Below are 25393 nucleotides of genomic sequence, written 5' to 3'. Positions count from 1 at the left end.
ATAAGGGCGTAAAACAAACCTAATTGTTTAAAATTGTTTAGGTCACAAATTAATTTATTTCTCTTTTCTCAGGTACTTGGCCGAGGCGTAGGCCTCTCCACACACTCGGACTCGGAACTGATCACACAGGCGCTGTGCCTCAACCCCCCTGAGGGCGAGACCGACGGCCCGGACTGGCCGGCTAGGATCAACCAGCTCATGAGGTATAACTCTTGCTCCAACCAAAACCTTTAAAGTTAGCCCGATAAAAAAGAATCATGAAAACATGTTTTCTTTTTTCTATTTTGTATATTGTATAAACTTAAATAGGACACGTCTGCCGTATGCCAAACGACTTGTGGGCCAAGAAAACTACTGAGTGGACACCAAACATAGCGCGGCATCATGGCAGACCTCGAAGAAGATGGCGGCACGATCTTGACGTCTTTCCGAAAGATTGGCCTAATATTGCCATAGAACGAGATGAGTGAAAGAAAGAGACAAGAGGACACAACAGGCTGACAAATAATAAATAAATAAATATCGTTACCCCATATCACAGCAATGTAATTTTAGTATAACATAACTAGTGATATAGCGGAGGGCGGTGACGAGTAACATTTTTAAAATAATATTATTTTCATTCGAAAGTTTTGCGCAATGCACCATTCGTTCCCATCTTAATAATTTCCCCCCTTTTATGCAGATTTTTCCGTATTTCGGTAGTTATTTATTTATGTAAACGGAATTTGGTTCTCAGGTTGGCGCCCCTCAGTTACTCCCTGGTGATAATGCTGAAAGACAAAATATACGCCGTGAGGGATCCGTACGGCAACCGGCCGCTCTGCCTCGGCAAGATTCTGCCCCTAGGCTCCTCATGTAAGTTTATGATATAACTAGCCCCCCGCCCCGGCCCCGCACGGAGACACATCAGGGGGGTTTCCGGCCGTCCATGCCGCCCTTAAAATGGGATATGGGAGTACGTTTTCTTGAAGTTTTGAAGGTCCTACCGGTCCGGAAATACCGCGGTGTTGAAATGGTGGGTTCCCAAATTGGAACATGTCCGTCTCTGCAACTGTTTCTTATGTTTATTTATTACTGATAAGAAAATACGTGAAATCTCACCAGTCTTAAATTTTCATCTAATAGTTTCATACTGTGTACAAGTCTGCATGTTACTTTAAAATACCGTTGCACGGGGATTCATTTAAATATTGTCCTTTTGGGGCAATTTACCCCAACTCCTAACTAATTCTACTTAATTCTAAATTATTTTTTATCATTACAGCACTCACTGCAGTTTTACATATCACAAACTCTGATGTGCCATCTGATAGTTTCCCAAAATTGCAAAAATCTACATTTTTTATCTCCTTGGATATCACGGGCCTATAATCCCGGTTTTTTGATAGGCTTGCGTGGGGACACAGATCCAACACGTAGAGGCCCCTTGGAGAGCTTTAATGTCATGTAGAACGCCTGCTGGAACCCGTTCACAGGTGCAACAATAGACACCCATGAACCGGTCTCAGCAGGCATTGGGACTATTGTAGCAAAAGTGAATAGTATACCGGTCTATGGATTGATGTTTGGGTGGACAATGAGACTGGGCTATTGTAAAGAGTTCGGACACCTGCCATAACAATAGATAACAATGCTAACACACGTTATCGATATCACAAACTCTGATGTGCCATCTGATAGTTTCCCAAAATTGCAAAAATCTACATTTTTTAATATTATTATGAATGGGCTTTACTCATGGCCACAGACTAGCCGAGGCGTAGACGTGACCTACGATGGAGCGAGCTCGCCCAGAAGGTGCCTGTTCACTCTTGATTTGAAGGTTACCGGGTTATAAATTGAAACAATTTCGTTAACTTCTCATAATTTTGCAATGGGAATTGAAATAATCTATTTTCAAAATGAAAGTTTCCGTTCTTTTCGATTTTTTTCTGAATACTTCCGAGGACTTTTCCATTGTTATCGATATTTATCGCAATTTGCACATATGTACCTAGTCACAAGCATGTCATGACCAGTTTGAATGTTTTCAGATGCCTACAAAAACTCATCAGAACGCCATAACGAGGGTAAAGCATGCTCCATTATCAATAACACATATGTTAGTGTTTTTATTAACAATAACACTGTCATTATAGACGTGTAAGATAACTGCAGCGCCATAGTGTGGTGCCGCCATTATAAACTTCATGTTTTTAACCTTTTGAACGCTTTACGTTATAAACAAAAATGTCACTGACACGCCAAAGTCCCGCGGGCAGGATAACTAAAGTAAACCTTACTTGAAAGTGTGAAGGTTACTTTCAGCCCTATTCGAACAATGAGATACGTCAAATACTAGATATTGAAACGATATGGATTAGATATGTCAGTGTCAAACAAGTGTCAAAATTGACATTTCTTCAAACAAAAACGTCACTTTTGACACTGACATATCTATTCCATATCGTTTCAATATCTAGTATTTGACGTATCTCATTGTTCGAATATGGCTGTTTGACAGCGTCCGCCATAACACCTAATAGTTCTCCATGGCGATGGCGCTGTGGGCACGACTAGTTACGACGCCTTTAGGTGTTCTTGGCGTTCTAAAGGTTAAAGGCGTTTGTTTTTGATCCCACTTAGGATGGTATTCCATCGGTCCAATATCTGGGTCCAATGTCATTGCATCTCACTCCCTCATTAAGCAAAATGTGAGACAAAATACACATTGGACAAAGAAATTGGACAGGTGGCATACTGTATAGTAGGGCATGAACAACGCATTCCGGATTTCATTATGATTTCGGCTGCCAGTTGGTATTACAGTTTCTATAGTGATATCGCACGTGTTTTCATTTTTGCATGCAATAATAACATAACATAACTTACTAGACTAATAATAGTTAGACCAAAATAAGTTTGCAACGATTTCGATAGCACACGCAGTGCAAGTGTTATTTTAAACGTCAAACTTTATGAAATTATGACGTATAAATGATACTTGCACTACGTGTGCTATCAACATCGTTGCAGACTTATCTTGGTCAAACTCTATTTTTGGGATAATTAATAACACCTTTTGATTTTTACCCGCTTTTTTAACAGTGTGGAAAATGTTTTTGTCAGTTAATCTCATTGCCCCTCCTGCATATTCTTTCTCGCTCATTAGCCTGTGCCATAATGATTGTTATGATTAGGGTGGTATTCCATCTGTCCAATATGTATTTTATCGTACATTTTACTTAATGAGAGAGTGAGATGCAATGAGATTGAGCAAAGAAATTGGACAGGGGGAATGCCGCCCTTAGTCGTGAGTAAAAGGCCTACTGCGAACACCGACGTCGCAAATTGCGGGCAGCTTTCCCTGTCACTCTAATTACGCCTTCATTGGAGCAAAAGAGAGTTTATATTTATTGTAGGTACTCGTATATTTATGTGTGTATACGTGTATTTATTTCAGTTTTGATGAACGGCAGCGTGAAGAACGGTATAGACGATAAAGCGGAAGGTTGGGTGGTGTCGTCAGAGTCGTGCGGGTTCTTGTCTATTGGTGAGTGAAATTTGAACCTACAGTGTAAGAAATAGAGTTGAATTTGCTTTGTTGATAAATTACGATACATAACAAATGCAACTCTATTCCGATTGATAATGTTTTAAATTTCATCTAACTTAATAAGTACTATGACTAACACTATATGACTATATAACTATATAAGTATGACTATATAAGTGATATGACTAGTAAGCTTAATAGCATCGTTCGCAGACGTTTCTGCTTGTTCAAAATTAAAATTTGATATGACTAGCTTCTGCCAGCGATTCCGGTTGTGTAGAAGCATGATTTCCGTGGCATACTGTTCGCAAAATTTCATCTAAATCTGTTCAGAGGTGAGACTCAAGAGGGAGGGCAGACAGAATTACTTTCGGTTTTATATTACTAGATATTTGGATTTAGTGAGATTCGGCTAGACCCCCTCGCGTAATCAATCACGTGACTAGACCGTGATCGCTTTGGGACTAGACCGATTCCTATACGATTGTCACATAACATTTTTTATATACAGACTATTTTGTGTCCCACTGCTGGGCAAAGGCCTCCCCTTGCTTCCGCCACTCATCACGGTTTGGCGCCTGACGGTGCAAAAAACGGTTCACTTTACGATTGATAATTTGACAGGCGCCCGCTACGTACGCGAAGTGCTCCCCGGCGAGATAGTGGAGATGTCCCGGCACGGAGTCCGCACCGTGGACGTGGTGGAGCGGCCCGCGGACAAGCAGCAAGCGTTCTGTATATTCGAGTATGTGTACTTCGCACGAGCAGACTCCATGTTCGAAGGTTAGTACTGTAGGGCTGACATAGTGGCAGTGGAGGCTTGCCACGGACTCCGCACTCAGCGGTGGAGCGGCTAGAGCAAGCAGCAGGAGTTCTGCATATTCAAGGTCGTTCAAAAATAAGTTTGAAAACCTCCTGCCGAAATCAATCTCAAAAAAAGAAATATTCTGGTACCTTAATTTTATCTCTCACACATATGCAGATGTTTGTTTGCTCTCCTTATACAATAAACAATTCGTCGGTAGGTCAAATGGTGTATTCTGCGCGTATGCAGTGCGGCCGTATGCTGGCCCGAGAGTCGCCCGTCGACGCGGATATTGTGTCCTCGGTCCCTGAATCCGGCACCGCTGCGGCGCACGGCTACGCTAGACAGGTACGTACGAGTACAAAGCTATATCAACACTGCGCTCTAAAGAGATTTAGATAGGTATAGTTGTTGATACAGAGATAAAACTATTCAATTTTGAAAAATAAACATACGCTTGAGTAGTTTCCACTTCCATTTCTCTTGCCGGATGATACCAACGAGAATTCGTTTAAGTATTTTTTATTTACTTTAAAGGTATTATACAAACCTCCACACCGTAGTCAAATATAATATCTTAGTAACCCTTTGAATGCCAAAAGACGGCTACAGGCGCACACATTTAGATATTTATTTAATCTTTATTGCATCTATAAAAGACGTATCGGACAAAAGGTAGACTTGATGGCATAGGGCGCTGTGACTTTCTGTACCAGTCAAAATACATTTTCATGAATTCCGATAAAGTTGTACATCATCGTGGCGTTCAAGGGTTAGTCATCAGATTAACCGTAATACCTATAACATGTAAATTTTTCTGCCACCAGTCCGGTATTCCCTTCATGGAGGTCCTATGCAAGAACCGCTACGTAGGCCGCACGTTCATCCAGCCGTCCACCCGACTGCGCCAGTTAGGCGTGGCCAAGAAGTTTGGCGCGCTCTCGGAGAACGTCAACGGCAAACGCATTGTGCTTATTGACGACTCTATAGTGCGAGGGAACACCATTGGGCCGATTATTAAGCTGCTGAGAGACGCGGGTGCCGCTGAGGTGAGTTAAAAATGTATTTGTAAATAGGTTAAGTAGGCCGCACGTTCATCCAGCCGTCTACCCGGCTGCGCCAGTTAGCCGTGGCTAAGAAGTTCGGCGCGCTCTCAGATTACGTCAATGGCAAACGCATTGTGCTTATTGACGACTCTATAGTGCGAGGGAACACCATTGGGCCGATTATTAAGCTGCTGAGAGACGCGGGTGCCGCTGAGGTGAGTTAAAAATGGATTATAATGTAAATTAGGTCAAATTGGCAGCACGTTCGGTCTTCATCCAGCCGTCCACCCGGCTGCGCCAGTTAGGCGTGGCCAAAAAGTTCGGCGCACTCTCAGAGAACGTCAACGGCAAACGCATCGTGCTTATTGATGACTCTATAGTGCGAAGGAACACTATTGGGCCGATTATTAAGCTGCTGAGAGACGCGGGTGCCGCTGAGGTGGGTTAGAAATGTATTATAATGTAAACTAGTCTGGCTAAGTTGGGTGTTATGTAAGAGCACGTCAATTGCAAACATTTTTGGCTTATTGGCAGTCGCCAATATTACCTGTAGCAGGTAAACAGCCCATAAGGCCCATTTCAGTACGATATCAGAGAACGTCCATGCCTAACAAGCCATTCCTGGCAGGTAAACGAGATTTTAAAAAGACATCTATTGTCAGACCAAGCTAATTCTGCAAGCCAAATTGTCATCATTAATGCTATATTTCTATGATAATATGACGTTTATAATGACGCTCCTGACTTTGCTCTATGCAAGTCGCTACAGAGTCAACTCAGACTAAGATCGTGAGCAAGTAAATTGTGTTGGTATTAATATATGATATATTTTTACAGGTGCACATCAGAATAGCGTCCCCGCCCCTAAAGTACCCATGCTATATGGGCATCAACATACCCACGCGAGAGGAGCTCATCGCGAACAAGATGGAAGCGCCGAAGCTCGCCAAACATGTCGGTTAGTACACTACTATCTACGGGTGCACAGAATAGCGTCCTTTAAAGTACCTGTTTTTAGTATTAGAAAGAAGGCAAGTAATCTTGACATGTCTTTTACTTGAAAAACGAATTTTAAAAATCAGTAACTATTATTTATGAAAGCAGCAGAATATAAATGACCGTATTAGATTCATAATTGTTACATATTTGCCTTGACTTATTTTTAAAAAGAGTTTTTCAATTAAAAGACATGTCAAGATTGTTTACCTTTTTTCTAATGCTAAAAAACGAACTATAATACCTACTTAGTATCAAAGGGCATTTTACACTTGGTGGGGAACGACGGTAACCCGATTGAATTATGTAGATTGTTTTTGATTTGATGGCATCCATTTTAAACCGTGGTTTTTAATTACGTCGCATTGCGTATGCGCCTAATTGTGTCCCTCGCGGGCACACGGTATAGAGTATTATCCTTGTAAGGCCCACGGTCCTACTCGTAGTACTCACTTGAATGTAATTTAACCATTATAATTGGAATAGAGTTGCTTTTCTTTTGTTTCAAAACAAAAAAAAATTAACCATATTTCCTTAAACATTGGTTTCAAATTCGACTTTTTGTAAAGTTGGTGAAGTTTAGGTTAAAAATAGAAGCATTTTTCACACAAGTAAGGGCTCATTTAGACGATGCTAGAACTCGCATGCGAGTTTCATTACATTGCGGTTTTTGATCGGTCGGTTGAATTGGACGTAACCGACAGTCCGCAATGTGACTAAAATCGCATGAGAGTTCGCGCGCCATCTAAATCACTTACTACTTACTTACTTGGTTGGCGCGATGACCCAAAATGAGTCTGAACTGGGCACCGTCCTGTTGGTCGTCCCAAATACCGTTGGGCAGATAGAGTGGAGGCAGATCTCCGTGAGCTCGGCGTCGGCGAAAGCTGGCGGGATACCGCTCTGGACCGATCAAAGTGGCGTGCTCTTGTGTTGGAGGCTATCTAAATCAGCCTTAATTATTTCCAGGTGCCGACAGTCTCGAATACCTGAGCGTGGAGGGCCTCGTGAGCGCCATCCACTACAACATGAAGTCAACGCCGAGCGACGGCGTGGGCGGGCACTGCACCGCCTGCCTCACCGGCGACTACCCCGGGGGCCTGCCGGAGGCCGACTGGTGAACTCTAGGGTAGCACTGGATCCATTAACCGTATGTGTCTTCTTGGACAATCACGCCCCTCCAACATTTAGGTTTCGGGGCATCCATGGACGTCGTCAAGGGGCAATGGGGAGGACAGCGGAATGCCAGCCTGTTTAAGAGACATATATAAGTACAACTAGACATTTACTGTTCCCTAAAAGTACACAAAGTACATAATTAAGAACATATTTTTGTACACATTTTCCATTTACGATGTGCCTTATTTTTACACTGTGCCTTATATACTATTTAAGTATAACACGTATTTTTTAGAGTAAGATTGTCGTGCTGGTTTCGACTTAAATGAATAGACATAATGTTTGTTGATTACAGTAAAATTTTGTTATACTCGTATTTATATTACAGCGGCCGCAAGTAACAGCACGTTTGACTGTTTGAATAACTTTTAAAGTCAATAAGGGCCAGCCATACTTATCCTTATCGACCTTATCGCTTGCCATAAGCCATAAGGACGCTTTGATCGGTTATTCGTATAAAAATACAAGCAAATGTCGTCCTTATGGTAAGTGACACAGTAGGACCTTAGTCTAGACTAGAGACGAGACAATAATATATCGCCATTTTATTAACCTCCTGAGACCCGAAATAAAGATTCTATTTAAAAAAAATGTTTTTGGGTCTCTGGGTTTTGGTAGACGTAATTCCGACGAACCGATTGTCAGAATTTTTTGTTGCGCAATTTAGTATCTTCTGTCACAGGCTTTAAGGGCCTGTTTAAATATTGATTAGTGTTTAGTGCGATTTAGTTATATTTGCTACTTGCGTTTAGTAACAAATGTATAAACACGCACTATAGTTTAGTCTATCAATGACATCAATGTGCAAACATCAGGGACCAAATGTAGTGCTTGCAGGTGAGCTAGCAAAATTTTACTGTAATATATTTTTAATTAATTATAACTAATTTAAGGGTAATTCTCAAATTGATTCCTGTATATCTAATAAAATAATGTACGTACATATTTTGTAATCTAATAATTTAGTTTTTTGATATAATATTTGTGTTGATGTATATTAAAATTGCTCAAGCGTACGAAAAATAACGAGTGTCAAATCATGAAGGCTTATGTGATTTTGATATGCGTTTACCTTTTTTTAGATATCCTAATGTTACGGAACCATTAGGACATATTAAAAATTCTTACTTACGGTACTAAAAATAAGTACCGTATTTGCTATATAGTACAGTGAGTGCTGCATTTTAGGCAGGTGTCTGACCAGCGGCGATAGAGCGATTACAACTCGATTGTTTTCAAGAAACGTGCAGACACAAATCCTATATCAATAAAATATACACTTATCGGATCAGTGTATGTTTACGTTGCTAGCAAGAGTAGCAAGTAAAACCTTGTGAGTCGTTCCGTCGGTCGGGCATTTGCCTTAGACTGTAGGTACTAAATTTGATCTAAGATAATTCTCGAATGGTTAGATCTGACATTAAGGTTCATGGATTTCAATGTTTAAATAAATTATCGAGTCAATTTATAATTTTTACATGTTTTTCTTAAATTATGGACCATAACAGTTACACAGTATGGCATTATTTTTACTGATTTATTATCAGATTACTATTGTTAACTACAGATTACTATTGTAAACTAAATTAAGTCTATTAGTAAAAATGCATCCATATTTAAGAGCAAAGAACGTCAAGCGATTGTAGACTTTGTTAAAAAGGTATACGATTTAAATCTCGTCGCCATTTTTATACAATATATGTAGGGTCACCAAAACAGATGTAAAATGATCGAAGAAGCAAGTAAGTCAAAATACTTATAACATTTGTTTGTCATTTCATTTGCGTCTTTGGCGACTCAATATGTAAAATTGTAAATGGCTACTTTACGTAATTGTATCTTTATTACATTTCCAACTCTATAAACTGGCTAATAGAGTATAAATTGCAACGCGTTGCGTGCTATCAGTTGACAGTAGCTGTAAATTAAGTACATTCCACCCTATTGGTATAGAATAAGTTGTTGTACGAATGTACAACTATTATTATTGAGAATGAATTAAATCATTTATTTGTAATTAATGTGTTTTTTTTTTTTGGGAATTTGTCCAACTAAATATTATAATTATAAATTTATAAATGGGAAAGTAAAACTGTAACCTGTAGCCTCTAATGAATGATAAGGCTCCTGAGTTTCTGACTGATGTTTAGTCATAATTCAGAATTTTTTAAGAATGATATTGCATGCAGCAAATTTATTAAATTATTAACCTTTTGGACGCCACTGTTCGATATATCCGGACCGTAGGTCCAACGCCAAAGACCGATTAATCCGTCACAGACCACATAGCAACACAGACCTACGTGCATATTGCATAAAGTTCAATTTCAGTTTTGACACTTCGGTGACGTGGCGTCCGAGTGACAGCTTTTGTGTTTGACACGGCTTCGAAAAGGTTAAACAAAAGACAAGTCTTAAATAAATGAATAAACAGTTTTTAAATGTGTATATTCCAATTTATTTACACAATTTACTAGCTACTTAAATATACCTAATACGTTTGTTTGTCTATACAACTAAAGTATAATTAATTTGAATATCGGATGACGTATCAGAGGAACTTTTTACCCCACTATTCATAAACCTTTACAAGCCTCAATTAGATCATTCATGTTTTATCCCACTCTTACAAATACATAAGTCAAAATGACAGAATAAGACAAACGATTCATACCTAATTCAGGCTTGTAGTGTAGTTGGTTTGTGAATAACGCTATTACATTTCACTTCAGATTATGATTTATTTTGAGTCAGCAAACGGTCTTCATGTCAAATCCCAGTTACATAAATGTAATTTAAACCATTTCAATGGGGTTGGCAACTGTCAAGGTTTGCATAGATGGCGCCATCATAGCTTGCCCCTTTTTCTATGAGATTTGGCTTAAAGGGCTGGCATCCAGGGTATTAAAATAATAATAATAAAAAATTACATAATTCTAGGGATTGACGGGGCAAGCTATGATGGCGTCATCTGCTAAAAACTTCCACCGGCCAACCCCATTGGAACGAACAGAGTTTCAAATATTAGTTTCATTCGATTTCATACAAAAGATTTTCGACCATATTTCCTACACCATTGATTTCTCATTTAACTGCCAATTGTCCTTGTTTAGGGGGCCTTAGGAGGATTTTGTTTTGTAATCATTGCCCAAACTGGCATAGATTTAAACTTCAGTTTACGTAATATCAGGGACAGTTTTACCGACTGGTACCTACACAAGATCACCTGTATACAAAATCGCGGTCGTAATTATAATTGTATTTATTACAATTCAAAATATATGGAAACAAAACTTTGTTCAGTCAAGTTCACAAACATCTTTACAAGCCAACGTTCCAAACATATTTTCACGCCTCTAAGACACTGACAATAAGGTCGTGTATATTTGTAAAGTATCCTTTTTTATTTGTAACCCTATGGAGGAACGGGAATTCTTCATATAAGTATAATTTCATTAATAGGAAGTCTCCGCCTTATTTTCTGTGTGTCATATATTAAGTTTTTTAGGGTTCCGTACCCAAAGGGTAAAACGGGACCCTATTACTAAGACTTCGCTGTCCGTCCGTCCGTCCGTCGGTCCGTCCGTCCGTCCGTCCGTCCGTCTGTCACCGGGCTGTATCTCACGAACCGTAATAGCTAGACAGTTGAAATTTTCACAGATGATGTATTTCTGTTGCCGCTATAACAACAAATACTAAAAACAGAATAAAATAAAGATTTAAATGGGGCTCCCATACAACAAACGTGATTTTTGACCAAAGTTAAGCAACGTCGGGAGTGGTCAGTACTTGGATGGGTGAGCGTTTTTTTTTGCTTTTTTTTTGCATTATGATACGGAACCCTTCGTGCGCGAGTCCGACTCGTACTTGCCCGGTTTTTTTTTCATATCATAAAGGCCTATACTAGAAGTGTTTATTTACTAATCTCAATTCAAACTACGTTTGCTCTATATGTTACTTCAAAAATAAATACGTCCAATATTAGAGTCGTAATAAAACTGGTTACTTCGTATGGAAATTTCTCGTTTTTATTGCTTTAGAGTACTTATTGGCCAGCGTTGTAACATTTAAATAATTTGTGCTAATAATAAATAACCTTTCCAAGGTATAAAAGTCAGTCTCCAAATGGTAGAAAGAAACTATTGTTACAGTAAATTTAAATAAATAAGTATTATAGGACAATACAATTTTACACAGATCGACTTAGTCCCACAGTAAGCTCAATAAGGCTTATATCGTGGGCTACTAGACGACGATATATATAATATATAAATACTTATAAACATAAAACGTCCATATCTCAGGAACAAATATTTGTGATAAACACACAAATAAACTCCCTTACGATTAAGGATTCGAACCTAGGACCTCCTGCTTCGTAGGCGAGGTCACTACCAACTAGGCTAGAAGGCTGTCAAGTACTAAATTTTACCTACGTATTTCAGACTACACAAAAAGTGATTTCAACACCGATGGAATATTGCATTTGTTAATGTGGTGCCATCTACTCGAGACCAGGCCGAAGGTATGGTCCGTTCTTTTCGACCGATGGCGCCATACCTTCCTCCAGCTCCACTTTTAACATTAAAAAATTTAACGCATCAATGAAAGAAATAAGGATCAAAGTCAAATGGCGTTGAAAAAGTTTTAAACATCTGTCGAATCATGGCAGTAAATTCACTGCCATGTTTTACTTTGAAACACACTACATAATTTACTTTGAAAATCTGTCTCTACAACACTTTAAACTCTCACGTTTTGTACATATATTTGTACATAATTACACAAACGGGTCTACCGCGATATAATTTCATTGCTCAGCTGAAACGTCGGAATTTAAGGTGAAAACAATGAAATTATATCGCGGTAGACCCGTTTGTGTAATTAAATCCGTCTCTATTTAAAATTCTCTTTGTCTTAACTCCGTATAGTCCAGTCACAGGCTATGTTTCCCAACGACGGCCTCCACATCGTCGGGCTCCTTGACGCAGGACGCGGTGAGCACCAGCGGCTCGCCGTCCGTTATCAGCACGTCGTCCTCGATCCGGATCCCGATGCCGCGGAATTCCGGAGGCACTGACGTGTCGTCCGGACGGATGTATATGCCTGGAATAAATGATGCTTTTAAAACTAGTGAGACTAAGAATTGCTTATAAAAGATTTGACAGGCGTGTATAAATGACGCTCACCAGCGGAATTAAGGCCCTCAAAATATGGAAAGTAAGGAAAACAATCTCCATGTATGTATCAAAAAGTGGCCGTCAGAAAACCTAAAATAGGTGGCGCTACAATACCAATACTTGATAAAAAATTTCAAATCATTGACAGGGCACTTCACTCCATCAATAACGCCAACGTTCTTAGCTACTCTAGCGCTGGTCTGGAGAGATTTGGAACTATTATTTACAGCTGAATGCTGGACACTTACAACTGTTCTACCATAAGAGATTTCACTCCTTCTACTCTATACCCTATCTCTATACTCCTTCTCCATGCTCCTAAAGGCTACAGTCTTCATAAAACAGTTTAAGGTTTGTCCTACGTCTACCTTCAGTGAATTCCACATACCCATCCCAAACCGAAATCCTAGATCCGCCCTGATAACCGTCAAAGACGTCCGTCGTCAACTGACGCGTGCGGCTACAACCCAATATCTACCTTCGTGCATTCGGACAAGGCCCACAATCACATCAATCGGGTGGCGATCAAAGGGTAAAAAGGAACGTACCAGGCTCCACGGTGACCACCATGTCCGTCTTGACGGGCATGTGCCGTCGCACCAGCGGCGTGTCGTGCACGTCGATCCCCAGGTAGTGGGACACGTGGTGCGGACACAGGCGGTACGCTTTCTAAAACATTCAATATACACCCATACAACCATTTCCAGTCGCCGTTACGACGCGGTGTAGACACATCTTGTGTCGACACCGTCTGTTTCGGTCACAATTCCAGTCGCAGAGTCGTCGCCGTGTCGACACAGTTACCAGAAATGGGGAAGGGTCGACACATGACACAAAGTGACATAAAGTGTGGTCGCCGTGTGCACACATTGTTACTAGTTTGCGACTACTTTATGCCAAAATCATTCGTTCATTCGTTCATTTTGTTCCTGTCAAATGGAAACTGTCAGATGGAAAAATAGTTAAATAAAAATAAGTGACATTAATACGCCATCTCTAAAACGGATTACAAGACGTAATTATATATTGTTTGCATTTATATTACAATAGGACTTAAATTATTATGGGGAATTAAACTGCTCGAGTGATTTGATAAACTAAGTGTAATATAATCAACGCGCCACCACATTGTTTTAGTTTAGCCGGAAATTAAATTGTTTACTTCTCAGTGCCTGTGTTCATAAATATATTATTTGATGCATTTTTAGTACTTCGATGCGTATACTATACTTAAATAACAGAAATAACGCTTTACATACTACGAAACTTGTTAATTATGATGTATAAATATGGTTTAAGGCTGAGAAATATTGCAGTCACAAAGTAGTCGCAAATGTTTCGACTTTGTGTCGACTCTGTGTAGACACATGACACGCGCTGTCAAAAGTAATAACAAAGTTACTGGATTTGCAAAATGGCTCCTTGTGTTCATTTGTTTTTAGATATTCTCAAAGTGTAAAAATGCCGTGGTCAGAGATGGGACTTAATAGATTAACTGTTTATTCGACTAATTAATGGAATAAAAAAAGTTAATCCTCAAATTTTAATCACGATTAGTTTAGTCGACCTAACATAGATTGAAATTGAATTAATCTGAACATTAATCGAATAAATTATCGATTAAATCTCGGTTGGAAGTTGACAGGGGCCATTTTTGTACGTAAAAATAATAGAAATGTCTTGCATGCAGATGGTAGCCAAACACTTTGTCATAAAAGTCGAGATGGGTGACGATTTATAGGTTTTAGGGAGTGCCGATTTCGAAAATGATGACCATTTTGGAATCCAAAATGGCGGTCATGCACTATGTCATAAAAGTCGTCATGGATGTCGTTTTATAGGTTTTAGGGGGCCCGCTTTCGAAAATGATGACCATTTTGTAATCCAGAATGGCGGCCATGCATTATGTCATAAAAGTCGTCATGGGTGTCGTTTTATAGGTTTTGATGGGCGCAGATTTCGAAAATGATAACCATTTTCGATTCCAAAATGGCGGCCATGCACTATGTCATAAAAGTCGTCATGGATGTCGTTTTATAGGTTTTGGGGGGCGCAGATTTAGAAAATGATGACCATTTTGGATTCCAAAATGGTGGCCATGCACTATGTCATAAAAGTCGTCATGGGTGTCGTTTTATAGGTTTTGGGGGGCGCAGATTTCGAAAACGATAACCATTTTCGATTCCAAAATGGCGGCCATGCACTATGTCATAAAAGTCGTCATGGATGTCGTTTTATAGGTTTTAGGGGGCCCCGATTTAGAAAATGATGACCATTTTGAAATCCAAAATGGCGGCCATGCACTATGTCATAAAAGTTGTCATGGGTGTCGTTTTATAGGTTTTTTCGGGGGCGCAGATTTAGAAAATGATGACCATTTTGGATTCCAAAATGGCGGCCATGCACTATGTCATAAAAGTTGTCATGGGTGTCGTTTTATAGGTTTTAGGGGGCCCTGATTTCGAAAATGATGACCATTTTGGAATCCAAAATGGCGGCCATGCAGTATGTCATAAAAGTCGTCATGGATGTCGTTTTGTTGGTCATGGTCATCATTTTCGAAATCTGCTCTTCCTAACACCTATAAATCAACATCTATGACGGCTTATATGACAAAGTGCACGGCAGACATCTTGGAATCCAAAATGGTCATCATTTTCGAAATCGGCACTTCCTAAAACCTATAAAACGATACTCATGACGACTTTTATGACAAAATACGTAGCCGCCATCTTGGATTATAAAATGACCATCGTTTTCGAATTCTGCAAAAATACAGATGATTCCTCGACGCAATTGGATGCTTCTTAAATTGTGTCCAGATTTTTTTGTCATAAAAGTTTTTATTTTTCACATATTACTCTCACAAGTTCCGTGACATTTCGACCTTGTAATTTTTTAAGTAAATGTTTTTGTTTATCTATGAGGATCTCACTAGAATAATATAATCAAGGTATGTTTATATTTGATGATTGAAATAGTAACGCAAAAAATATATATATTTGTGTCTTATATTCCTGCCGAAGACTTTTATTTTTCCTTTTCCTTCTACACAAGTTTGGTCAAGTAATAAGAATTTAGGGCTCTCAATTTTATTTTGACTTCTACAACAATAAAGCTACGAGGCCATGTTTGGTATCGTTTTCGTATAAATTCGCAGTACCAAATTTAGTTATGGTATCACATTGACACCATTCCAAAGTAAAAACATATAAATAAACTTATTTTCTTTTAAACTCCTCTTCACGCTTAAACTGCTGAACAGTTTTAATTTAAATTTAGTACACATATATTTTGAGTCCCGAGACAGGACATAATAAGTTATCTCAAAAATCATCCTTTAAAGATTCAGAATTGACTTCTTGAAGTTAATTCTGTTTAAGTTTAGGTTTGAAGTCATGTTTTTTTTATCATTTTTAACTAAATCAAAGATGTAGACCATCCCAAATTTAATATAAATCGGTTCAGCGGTTATTGATTTCCGGTACAAATTTCCACGCCACTTTTCACACCTTCAAAAGATGATTTTGGTTATAAGATCTATCCTATGTCCTGTTCCGGGACGCAAACTATTTCTATACCAAATTTCAACGAAATCGGTTCAGCGGTTAAGCGTCAAGAGGAGTTTAAAAAAAACCGGCCAAGTGCGAGTCGGACTCGCGTATTAAGGGTTCCGTACATTAAGTCCGACTCGCGCTTGACTGCACATTTCTAAAAGGTTTTCCTGTCATCTATAGGTAAAGAACTATTTTGTGTATTCAGAAGGACAGACATACATACGCACGAGTGATCCTATAAGGATTCCGTTTTTTGCTTTTGAGGTACGGAACCCTAAAAAGATTTTTTTTAATTTTGTGGAATGGTGTCAATGTGATACCTTAAATGGATTCAGCAACCCAAATTTATACGAAAACGATACCATACACGGCCTAGCACCTTCACTGATGTAGGATGTAGATATATCAAGATAAAATTGAGAGCCCTAAATAAATTTTCAAGAGCGGATATCTCAAAAACTATTTAACATATCGAAAAAATTGACGGAATAAACTTGTAACAAATTAAATTAACTTTCATTTTGTATAAGTGGCCATGTCGCTAAGATGCATAGTTTCCGAGATATAATCGAAAAACCGGAAAATGGGACCTTCAAAGCCCCCTCTCTTCCCCCCGCTCAAGGGCTACGGCCGGGGACTTTTGATATGTTCACCTCCTAACTTGTCCAAACCAAGTTACAGAGTCAAAAATTGTGTTCCGAGCATTTCCCTCTACAACTTTTTGGAGCATTCGTTGGCTGACCTAAGTAGCTTATTACATTTCTTTAAAAACTTTTCTGTAAAAGGTTGACGGGTGCTGGGTGTTTATATGGTTTTGGTCGATTATTATCATTTGCATCGCCCATGATGACTTACTAGAATTACTTTACGAGCACACGAGACACTAATAGTAGTTTGACAAACCTTGGTTTTCAAGAGGTATTTTATATTGACATTTGCTGTCACAAATTTGCTGTCAGATTTAGTCGCAAACCGCACGCAAAGTGCACACAAATGTGTCGACACCTTGTTACGGAAAAGTGTACACACGGCGACGACACTTTGTTTCGAAACAATTCTAGACACATTGTGTGGACTCTGTTACGACACATCTGACATTTAGTTACCACTTTGATGATTCTGCGACTGGAATGGTTATATGGGCAGAGACTGTTCAGGAAATATTCCTTTTTTTGATAGAGGAATTATTATGATTTCATTCCCGTCTGTGATCCGAGAACAGACGGGAATTAAATCATTAAAAAAATCATGTCAAGTGACAACCAAAACTCACTAATTAGTAATTACTCATAGTTACTACCACAAGTTCAGAGCCATAACAAATCATGTACTTTTAGTAAAACAAGGTTGATTTTTGTATAATTTTTATGCCATTAGTGAGTTTTGGTTGTCACCTGACTATCTGGGAATACATTTATAACATATGATCTAACGCTCTTCTGTGTTCGCCTATGACGGTGTAGGATGTCCCTGCTACAGTTACATGGAGCAGGGGCCAATAATAATTCCTTTCAATATGTTACGCGTAGTAAGGGAATAGTTTCATTCCCGTCTGTGATCCGGGAACAGACGGCAATGAAATCATTTCCATCCGTTCCCAAAGAGCACAGAGAGTGGGAATACACTTCTAGAAGCTATAACCACTTGGTAACTAAGAACTAGTATACAATACAAAGCTACTTACGCCTACAAGATCGTTCCCGTCTATGTTCCTGGGCAGGATGCCCTCCTGCTGCAGATGCTTGCCTAGTAGCCTGCACATTGAGTCGAACAGCTGGTCCAACGCTGGTCGGTGCTCGCCTAGTATTTGTATTAACCGCTTCTGTAACGAGATCCATAACGTAGAGAACAAAAATAAATAATAGAAAAATATAGCTAGACCAAGATAAGTCTGCAATGTTCTTGATAGCACACGCAGTGCAAATGTTATTTTAAACGTCAAACTTCTATGTAATTATGACGTATAAATGACACTTGCACTGCGTGTGTTATCAAAATCGTTGCAGACTTATCTTGGTCAAACTCTAATGTATAGTATACAACTATACTGAAATGACCAAATTGAAAAAAAAAACGTTTTTTCCAGCTTTTTCACTCCACCCACCGACAGTCCGCTCTTTACTTACACTTAAGGCCACGGAAGCGTAGCTGCATAGACGCGTATTCGTCTTTGTACGCTTGCTTGCAGCCTACATACAAAACCGCACTCTGTCCACGGAGCGGCAACGTCGCGTCAGCCGCTCCGTGGACAGAGTTGTTCGGTTTTGTATGTAGGCTGCAAGCAAGCGTACAGTCAACGGTAAAAATTTGGGTGTAGATAACTTACTCAAAAACATGTTCCATAGTTCTTAATTCACTGACATAATTAAGAGTTATGGGACATATTTTTGAAATGATTTGTACACCCATATTTTTACCGTTGACTGTACACCAAGCGTACAATGACGAATACGCGTCTATGCAGCTACGCTTCCGTGGACTGTAGGCCTAAGACGGTGTTGATTGTACTCACTTGAACATTAAGTATGAGCTCGTACAATATCCTCTGGTGCTTGGTGAACTTCCCGGACACCGGCCACGTTCGAGAGATGTCCGAGTTGTATAACCAGCGTTGGCTGCCTGTCAATTATACTATTGTCATTATTTACTTTATAAAATAAGGGTTGGCCAAACTATCTACAATAGGGAACTAACTTCACCCTTGGTGCTCAATTTCGCCCATGTAAAATATTAGAAGTCTATTGTTCTTGCCTTTAACTTCGTCAGCCAACGTTCACTGTTCTCTGCAGTAATACCCTGAATTTTAAAGAAGTATTTTGATTCCCTAAGCTAAAAGAACTGTAGAACTGGAAGTTTTTTAAAGTGAATGGGAGACTAAATACAATAGGTTGTCCTCCTACTAGTCAAATCGGTTTCTTTTTTAGAACTGTCAAAACGGTTTGCTAATATGAAATTTTTACACAATGACGTCACGGTCAAGTCACCTATTTTTTATATTTCTATACGATTTATTACTAGAACTTATGTTTAAAAATAACATCAAACATCATCAAACATCAACATTTATTCAGCAAATAGGCCACAAGGGCACTTTTACACGTCAACATTGAATTTACATAAAAGCAAAAATAATAACATCAACAATTTTATAAAATAAAACTAACAATTCAATCTAACGTATTACAATTACTAAGAGATGTATATGGTCTCTTAATGTCGAATTACATACAAAATACAGATAAAAAAACACACACAAAAAAAATCTATAATATTTAGAGGTGTAAATGTCTCTAGGTGTCAGAACTATAAGATTATATAGTTTATCAAGTTATCCTTAGAGATGTATAAGGTCTCCAAGAGTCAATATCCTGTATAATTAATACATTCATTAAAAGAAAAGAAACATACGAGAACAGAATGAGGCGTCTCACTGTAATTAATTAATAAAAGTTACTAAGTATAGTATATATAGCTAATAGCTCGTGTTAGCTTAACAGACCAGTCTCCACAAACAGCACCCGTTCACGAGTATGACGCGTATCTCAGCCATCGCCTCCCTCAACCTTCATTCGGGAAAGTGGCTGATATCTTATTTAAATACAGTCAAATACCCTATTATGGATAGACCAAGCTCTAAGTACAATACCGTATACCAATATATTCTCTCTTATCCGATTCGTTGCGTGTTCCATTTTCGAAAACTTTTGGTTGTGGCGCGGAACAATCATTTCATGACACGGCAGTCATGCCATGCGCCATAGAATATGATGACACTCCTTCCGTGTCATACGCCACACGTAAAAAACATTGATGTCATGGCAGGCGTGTCATCAGCCCCGAATCAGTTATCTTACAATACAAGTACGTAATGTGTACCTGAGTCCACCAGCACCATTTCGTCGGCGTTCAGCAGCTGGTTGTTGGTGACGTAGTGTATGTGCGTGGCTCGGGCGCCGCCGGCGACCACGGGCGGGAACGCCGGGTGCTCCGCCCCCGAGGCGCGGGCGCTGTAGTCTAGGACCGCGGTCAGGTAGTGCTCGGATACGCCTGAAAATAAATTTAAGCTTTGAAAAAAGAACTGAATTAAAAAAATAATCATTATCATTTTATGGCAATAGGGGGTAAGCCCCCTTATTCATAAACGCACTACAAGGCTCAATTAGTTACTTTATGTTTTACCCCTTTCTTACAAATAACTTAATACAATATAATAACATAGTAAAAAATAAATAAATAATAATATAGAAATGAAATAAATGCATTGGTATTTTGTATTTGTAAGTCATTTTATATTTAAGTCAACATAACAGATTAAGACAAATACTTAACAGCTAATTGAGGCCTGTCTGTGGTATGTTTTTATGAATGCCATGGGTCCCATATAGACATAGGACCCTCAAAACAAACCTAATCGACTGATACCATTAGCAAAAACTTGTCACCTAGATCTAGCCTATCGTTCTCACCAGGTTTAGTGACCGCCATGGCCATATTAATAGCCTGACTCCCAATATAACACGTCTCCTTCATGAGCTCCTTCTCTGCGGGGCTCTTGATCGACCTCATCACGTGCAGGGCCTTCTGCGGGTCCCCGGACGCGGCCCCAGCCTGCCACACGGGGGCCAGCAGGTCGTTGACCTCACGGTTGGCGTCGCGGGGGCTCCAGAGGATGGAGGGGCGCGTTGATGAGGCTACTCTGAAAAGTATGGCACATTGATAGAGGTGTCATATTAATACCTAAAACTTTTTCTAGCAAAAGCAGGGATTAGACAAATTGTAATATAAAGAAAATAGAGTGCTTACCCAATGGCGGATTTGCCTTAAGACCCCAGTAGGTACGGGCCTAGAGCGGCAAAAAATTACGGGCGGCAAATTGTGACAAAAAATGGCTGCAGCCTAATATCAACCTTCGTTGGGAAGGTTCACAATAACGCGCCGCGCACGATAGGTGTGGCGTTGAAAGCGTTAAATAGTATGTTGTAAGTACTTGTAATGTGTCATGTGTAAAGTTGACTGTACGCACTGTGATAAGTAGCTAGGGAAGTTGCCTATGGGGCGCGCCTCGTCGACCGCGAAGAGGCGCGCGGCCGCGTGGCAGCCGGTCCGCGGGCCCTCCCACAGCTCCGCGTGCTCGTCCTTGTCGTGAACGAACAGGATTGACTGGGGGATACAAAATATTGGTGGCTTTGATTACACTACTACACTGCAGATGTAGTGCATAATTATTTTCCTTCGTATTTTCACAGAAACGTAGGAACGTGTCTTGCTATTTCAGTCAGTCCCGGTAGAACACAAAAAATATTGAGGTTGATTGAAGTAGCATGACAAATACCAACGATTCCGAGAAAATACGTAGGAAAACAATTATGCACTACTACTATTAAATTTTTAAGAATATTTTCCTTACTTACTTATTAAAAATAAGAACTACAATCATTTATCTAAACCAAAACATATCATCTTCAAAATATTCTCCTTTGATACATTGCGGTTGTGCAAATGTTTGTTAAAATGATCAACAATTGCCACAATAAAGATTTTTAAACAATCATTTTTGGACCATCCCATAGTACAAAAGAAAATTGAATAATCCAGATACATAACAATCTTGCATACATGAATTAGTATACTTTGCTTTTCTATAGTTTAACACATTCACTGCCAGCAACGTATATATATGTTCACTGTCATACTGATAAAGAACAAAACAAGAGCCATGAAAAATGAACTCTCGGCACTGTATAAATTAGTAAACAAATATATACGTAATGACTATAAAAAATACAGACAAGAATCTACATTAAAACATCTACTACATTCGGGCAGCACAAAGAAGGCTAACAAAGAACTAAGAGTCTACAAATCCTGGATAGGCGAACTGAAAAAACAGGACAAAAATCTTAGCAATAGATCAGATATCATCAACATGGCAACAGAATTTTATAGAAACCTGTACAGCGATAAAGAGGTAGGGTCTAATAACAACCAAAGCAAAAATAATAACATAAATAACATTAAACCTATAGATGAGATTGAAATTTTGGAAGCAATAAAGAAGCTAAAGCTAGAAAAGAGCCCAGGGTCAGACAACATCACCAACGAAGCACTAAAACTAGCAAACAATATCCTGGCAACACCGTTGGCTGTACTGTTCAATTTAATACTACAAAGTTCAGAGACACCCTCAGACTGGTCTGAATCAAACATTATACTAATCTATAAGAAAGGCGACCCAAAGGATATCAACAACTACCGACCAATAAGCCTGCTACCCAGCCTCTACAAGCTGTTTTCATCAATAATCAACTCAAGAATAAGCACAGTATTAGAAGCCAAACAACCGGTGGAGCAAGCAGGTTTTAGGAAAGGATATTCGACGATAGACCACATACACACACTTGAATTAATCATAGAAAAATATCAAGAGCAGAGGAGACCCTTGTATCTAGCCTTCATCGACTACCGAAAAGCCTTCGATACCGTAACCCACACAAGTATATGGGAAAGCTTAAATGAACAAGGAGTGGATGATGTATACATAGAGGTCATCAAAAGTATATACAGAAGAAACTCAGGAAGAATCAAGTTAGAGTCACTCGGCCAAAGCTTTCCCATAGAAAGGGGAGTAAGGCAAGGAGACCCACTGTCTCCTAAGATATTCATCGCCATTCTAGAAACCATCTTCAGCAAGCTAAAATGGAGTAAATTAGGAATATACATACAAGGTACTTACTTAAATCATTTAAGATTTGCAGATGACCTAGTGTTGATAGCGGAGTCATGTACGCAACTACATCACATGACGGAATCCCTACACATAGAGAGTATCAAAGTAGGACTAGAAATGAACCTAAGTAAGACAAAGGCAATGACAAATAGCTGGAAAAGACCACTAAGTATAAATGGAAACACGCTGGAATATGTAGAAAAATATACCTACCTAGGAAAGAACATTAGCTTCAATAAAGACAATAATGAAACGGAAATAGAAAGGCGAATACAACAAACATGGAACAAGTACTGGAGCCTAAAAGGTATATTTAAAAGTAACATGCCAATAGCCATTAAAACTAAAGTCCTAAACTCAAGTGTCTTGCCATGTATGACATACGGAAGCCAAACTTGGAAATTCACGGCAAAAGCTCAAAGAAAAATCATTACATGTCAACGGGCGCTAGAAAGAAGCATGCTCAATATAAGAAAAATTGAAAAAATAAGACACTCAAAAATAAGAGAAAAAACAGGAGCAACAGATGCCTTGAGCTATGCAAAAAGACTAAAGTGGAAGTGGGCAGGCCATACAGCAAGACTTACAGATAAGAGATGGACATTAATAGTCACCAAATGGAGAGGTCCACTTGGCAAAAGAGGCCGGGGCAGACCACAAATGCGTTGGGATGAAGACCTAAAAAGAACAGCCGGCACAGACTGGATGGCGACAGCACAGGACAGGGACAAATGGGCAGCATTGGAGGAGGCCTTTACCCACTAGGGATTCATTAGTAAAACACATATTATATAAGTCTTAGTTTTATTTTAAAATTTTTTATGTAAACTTTTTACAATGAATAAAGGGCTTTTTTATTTTATTTTATACTGTCATACTTACAAAATGACGCCCCCTAGCAGTGAACGCTTTTATAAATAAAGTTCTTCTTTGTCATCACACTCTTGTCAGAGTGGTCTTGCTCCTGTAATATAGTTGTATAGTGTAATAAAAAAAAGTAAAAAGTTAACTTACCTTAAAGTGGCTAGTTTGTGCCGGTTTGACCATGACTAGAATTGCAGAAGCCTCCAAGCAGCCCGTTAGATAAAAGAAGTCAGAATTCTGTCGGAACACATATGGAATTTTGTCTGACATGTATTGCTTGCTTGCTGCTGGTATCACTATCTAAAAATGTTCAAATATATGTTAGTGTGGAAGGGTCTTTCTTTTAATAATTAAAAAGTACATAATTTTCTTATTTGTTAGCTAAATATAAAGATGTCATAATATTTTCTGAGAGATATTAATGTCTCAATTCATAAGTATTTAGAGTATTTAGTGTTGAGACCTGACATAATCTGTTAGTGAACACTTAGAACACAGAAATCAGACAATCTCTTGGAGAACTATAGGCAAATATCATCAGGTGACAACCAAAACTCACTAATTACTACTAGTTTAGCCATAGTGAACCATATTACCACCAAAATAAGGTAGATTATTGTTTAATTATTTTTAGTAATTACTTTTATTTTATATTTATTTATAAACAGCATTCCAACTAAGGATATCAAATAAAGAAAATTAAGGGGTGAGCTGAGGGGTGACTGATAAGTCAAATCGGTTTCCTAAATGGGAACTTGGGATGTGTGTGGAATAGATATATAAAAGAAAAAATATCTAGACTTATAGAGATAGACCGCTCAGCCCTTTTACTTACTATATGTGACTGATGCTCATTGTGAACTTCAGCAGCTAATTTCTGAACCAATGTTTCCCGCCTTTCCCTGTATTCCATCTGTGTGATACCGCAAGTTAAGAAATCTGGTTCAATCAGATGAGGGTGGGTGTGACATGTAGGCTGACCCATTATTCCTTTGGGTATTTGAAATTTTGACAACATTTTTTCGTCAGAAGGATAATCAATGACAGACATGCGTCTTATTATCTGTTCCGGCTTCCCACATACTTTCCTTCGGCTTTTAGAAACTGGAAAAAAATATTATAAAGTTTTTTTTTCTCTAACCATGTGTGTTGCGTAAACTAACTTCTTCTGTATTTTAGAAGGAAACTACATTATTTCTTAAGTAATTGATCAAGAATTATAACTGGTCTCTATCGATGACCGAGCTACAGAGCAAATTCCTATAATATACGAGATTTTTCCAAAAAATATATGTCTACTGGTTTATTATTGTACATAGAAAATATAACCTATATATTAGGACATACCTGTATTAAATAAAGTTTTACGAAAATTATGCATTGTGTTCAATTGAAAATAATTGTCAATAGATGATACAGTAAAGGAATTTGTTTATTTGGGCCAGTGGAAGAATACGAAAGAATTTTGGTGCTATGTGAATAGTATGTGACTGACGTTTAA

The 25393-nt window shown here is 38.8% G+C and overlaps 2 protein-coding genes across 3 annotated transcripts in view; one reads left to right on the top strand and one right to left on the bottom strand.

Moving 5' to 3' along the window:
* LOC134679211 (amidophosphoribosyltransferase-like) overlaps positions 1-9585 on the top strand; it is a 31878-nt gene extending 22293 nt beyond the window's left edge. The window contains exons 6-14 of the mRNA XM_063538090.1: positions 73-203; positions 740-858; positions 2037-2072; positions 3446-3535; positions 4163-4321; positions 4564-4691; positions 5171-5392; positions 6227-6347; positions 7355-9585. Coding sequence (XP_063394160.1) covers positions 73-203; positions 740-858; positions 2037-2072; positions 3446-3535; positions 4163-4321; positions 4564-4691; positions 5171-5392; positions 6227-6347; positions 7355-7506 — 1158 coding nt within the window. The 3' untranslated portion in view covers positions 7507-9585. The remainder of the gene's footprint in view (positions 1-72; positions 204-739; positions 859-2036; positions 2073-3445; positions 3536-4162; positions 4322-4563; positions 4692-5170; positions 5393-6226; positions 6348-7354) is intronic.
* Positions 9586-12490: 2905 nt separating this feature from the next.
* On the bottom strand, positions 12491-25382 carry LOC134678289 (xaa-Pro aminopeptidase 3-like). 2 transcript variants are annotated; one of them, XM_063536777.1, is made up of 10 exons: positions 25240-25382; positions 24728-24996; positions 24043-24192; positions 21325-21461; positions 20768-20997; positions 20178-20348; positions 18814-18920; positions 17986-18123; positions 13293-13413; positions 12491-12670 (listed from the first exon to the last, which is right to left on the bottom strand). In XM_063536777.1, the coding sequence occupies exons 1-10, from the start codon at positions 25271-25273 to the stop codon at positions 12501-12503; spliced, it is 1527 nt and encodes a 508-aa protein (XP_063392847.1). In that variant the 5' UTR covers positions 25274-25382; the 3' UTR covers positions 12491-12500. The 2 variants fall into 2 exon arrangements, with proteins under 2 accessions (XP_063392847.1, XP_063392849.1); XM_063536779.1 differs by having other exon boundaries at positions 13293-13409.
* Between the last annotated feature and the right edge of the window lie 11 nt (positions 25383-25393).

Source organism: Cydia fagiglandana, chromosome Z (genome assembly GCF_963556715.1).
Source record: "Cydia fagiglandana chromosome Z, ilCydFagi1.1, whole genome shotgun sequence".
Classification (NCBI taxonomy): Eukaryota; Metazoa; Arthropoda; class Insecta; order Lepidoptera; family Tortricidae; genus Cydia; species Cydia fagiglandana.
The sequence above is the reverse complement of the archived record's forward strand: the minus strand, read 5'-3'. Positions and strand labels throughout refer to the sequence as shown.

Coding starts and splice junctions, on each gene's coding strand:
- LOC134678289 (XM_063536777.1), bottom strand. CDS start 25,273: ATGCATAATTTTCGTAAAACTTTATTTAATACAG. Junction 20,998..21,324: donor TTCCCTAGCTACTTATCACA/GTGCGTACAGTC, acceptor CATACTTTTCAG/AGTAGCCTCATCAACGCGCC. Junction 18,921..20,177: donor AATGGTGCTGGTGGACTCAG/GTACACATTACG, acceptor TATAATTGACAG/GCAGCCAACGCTGGTTATAC.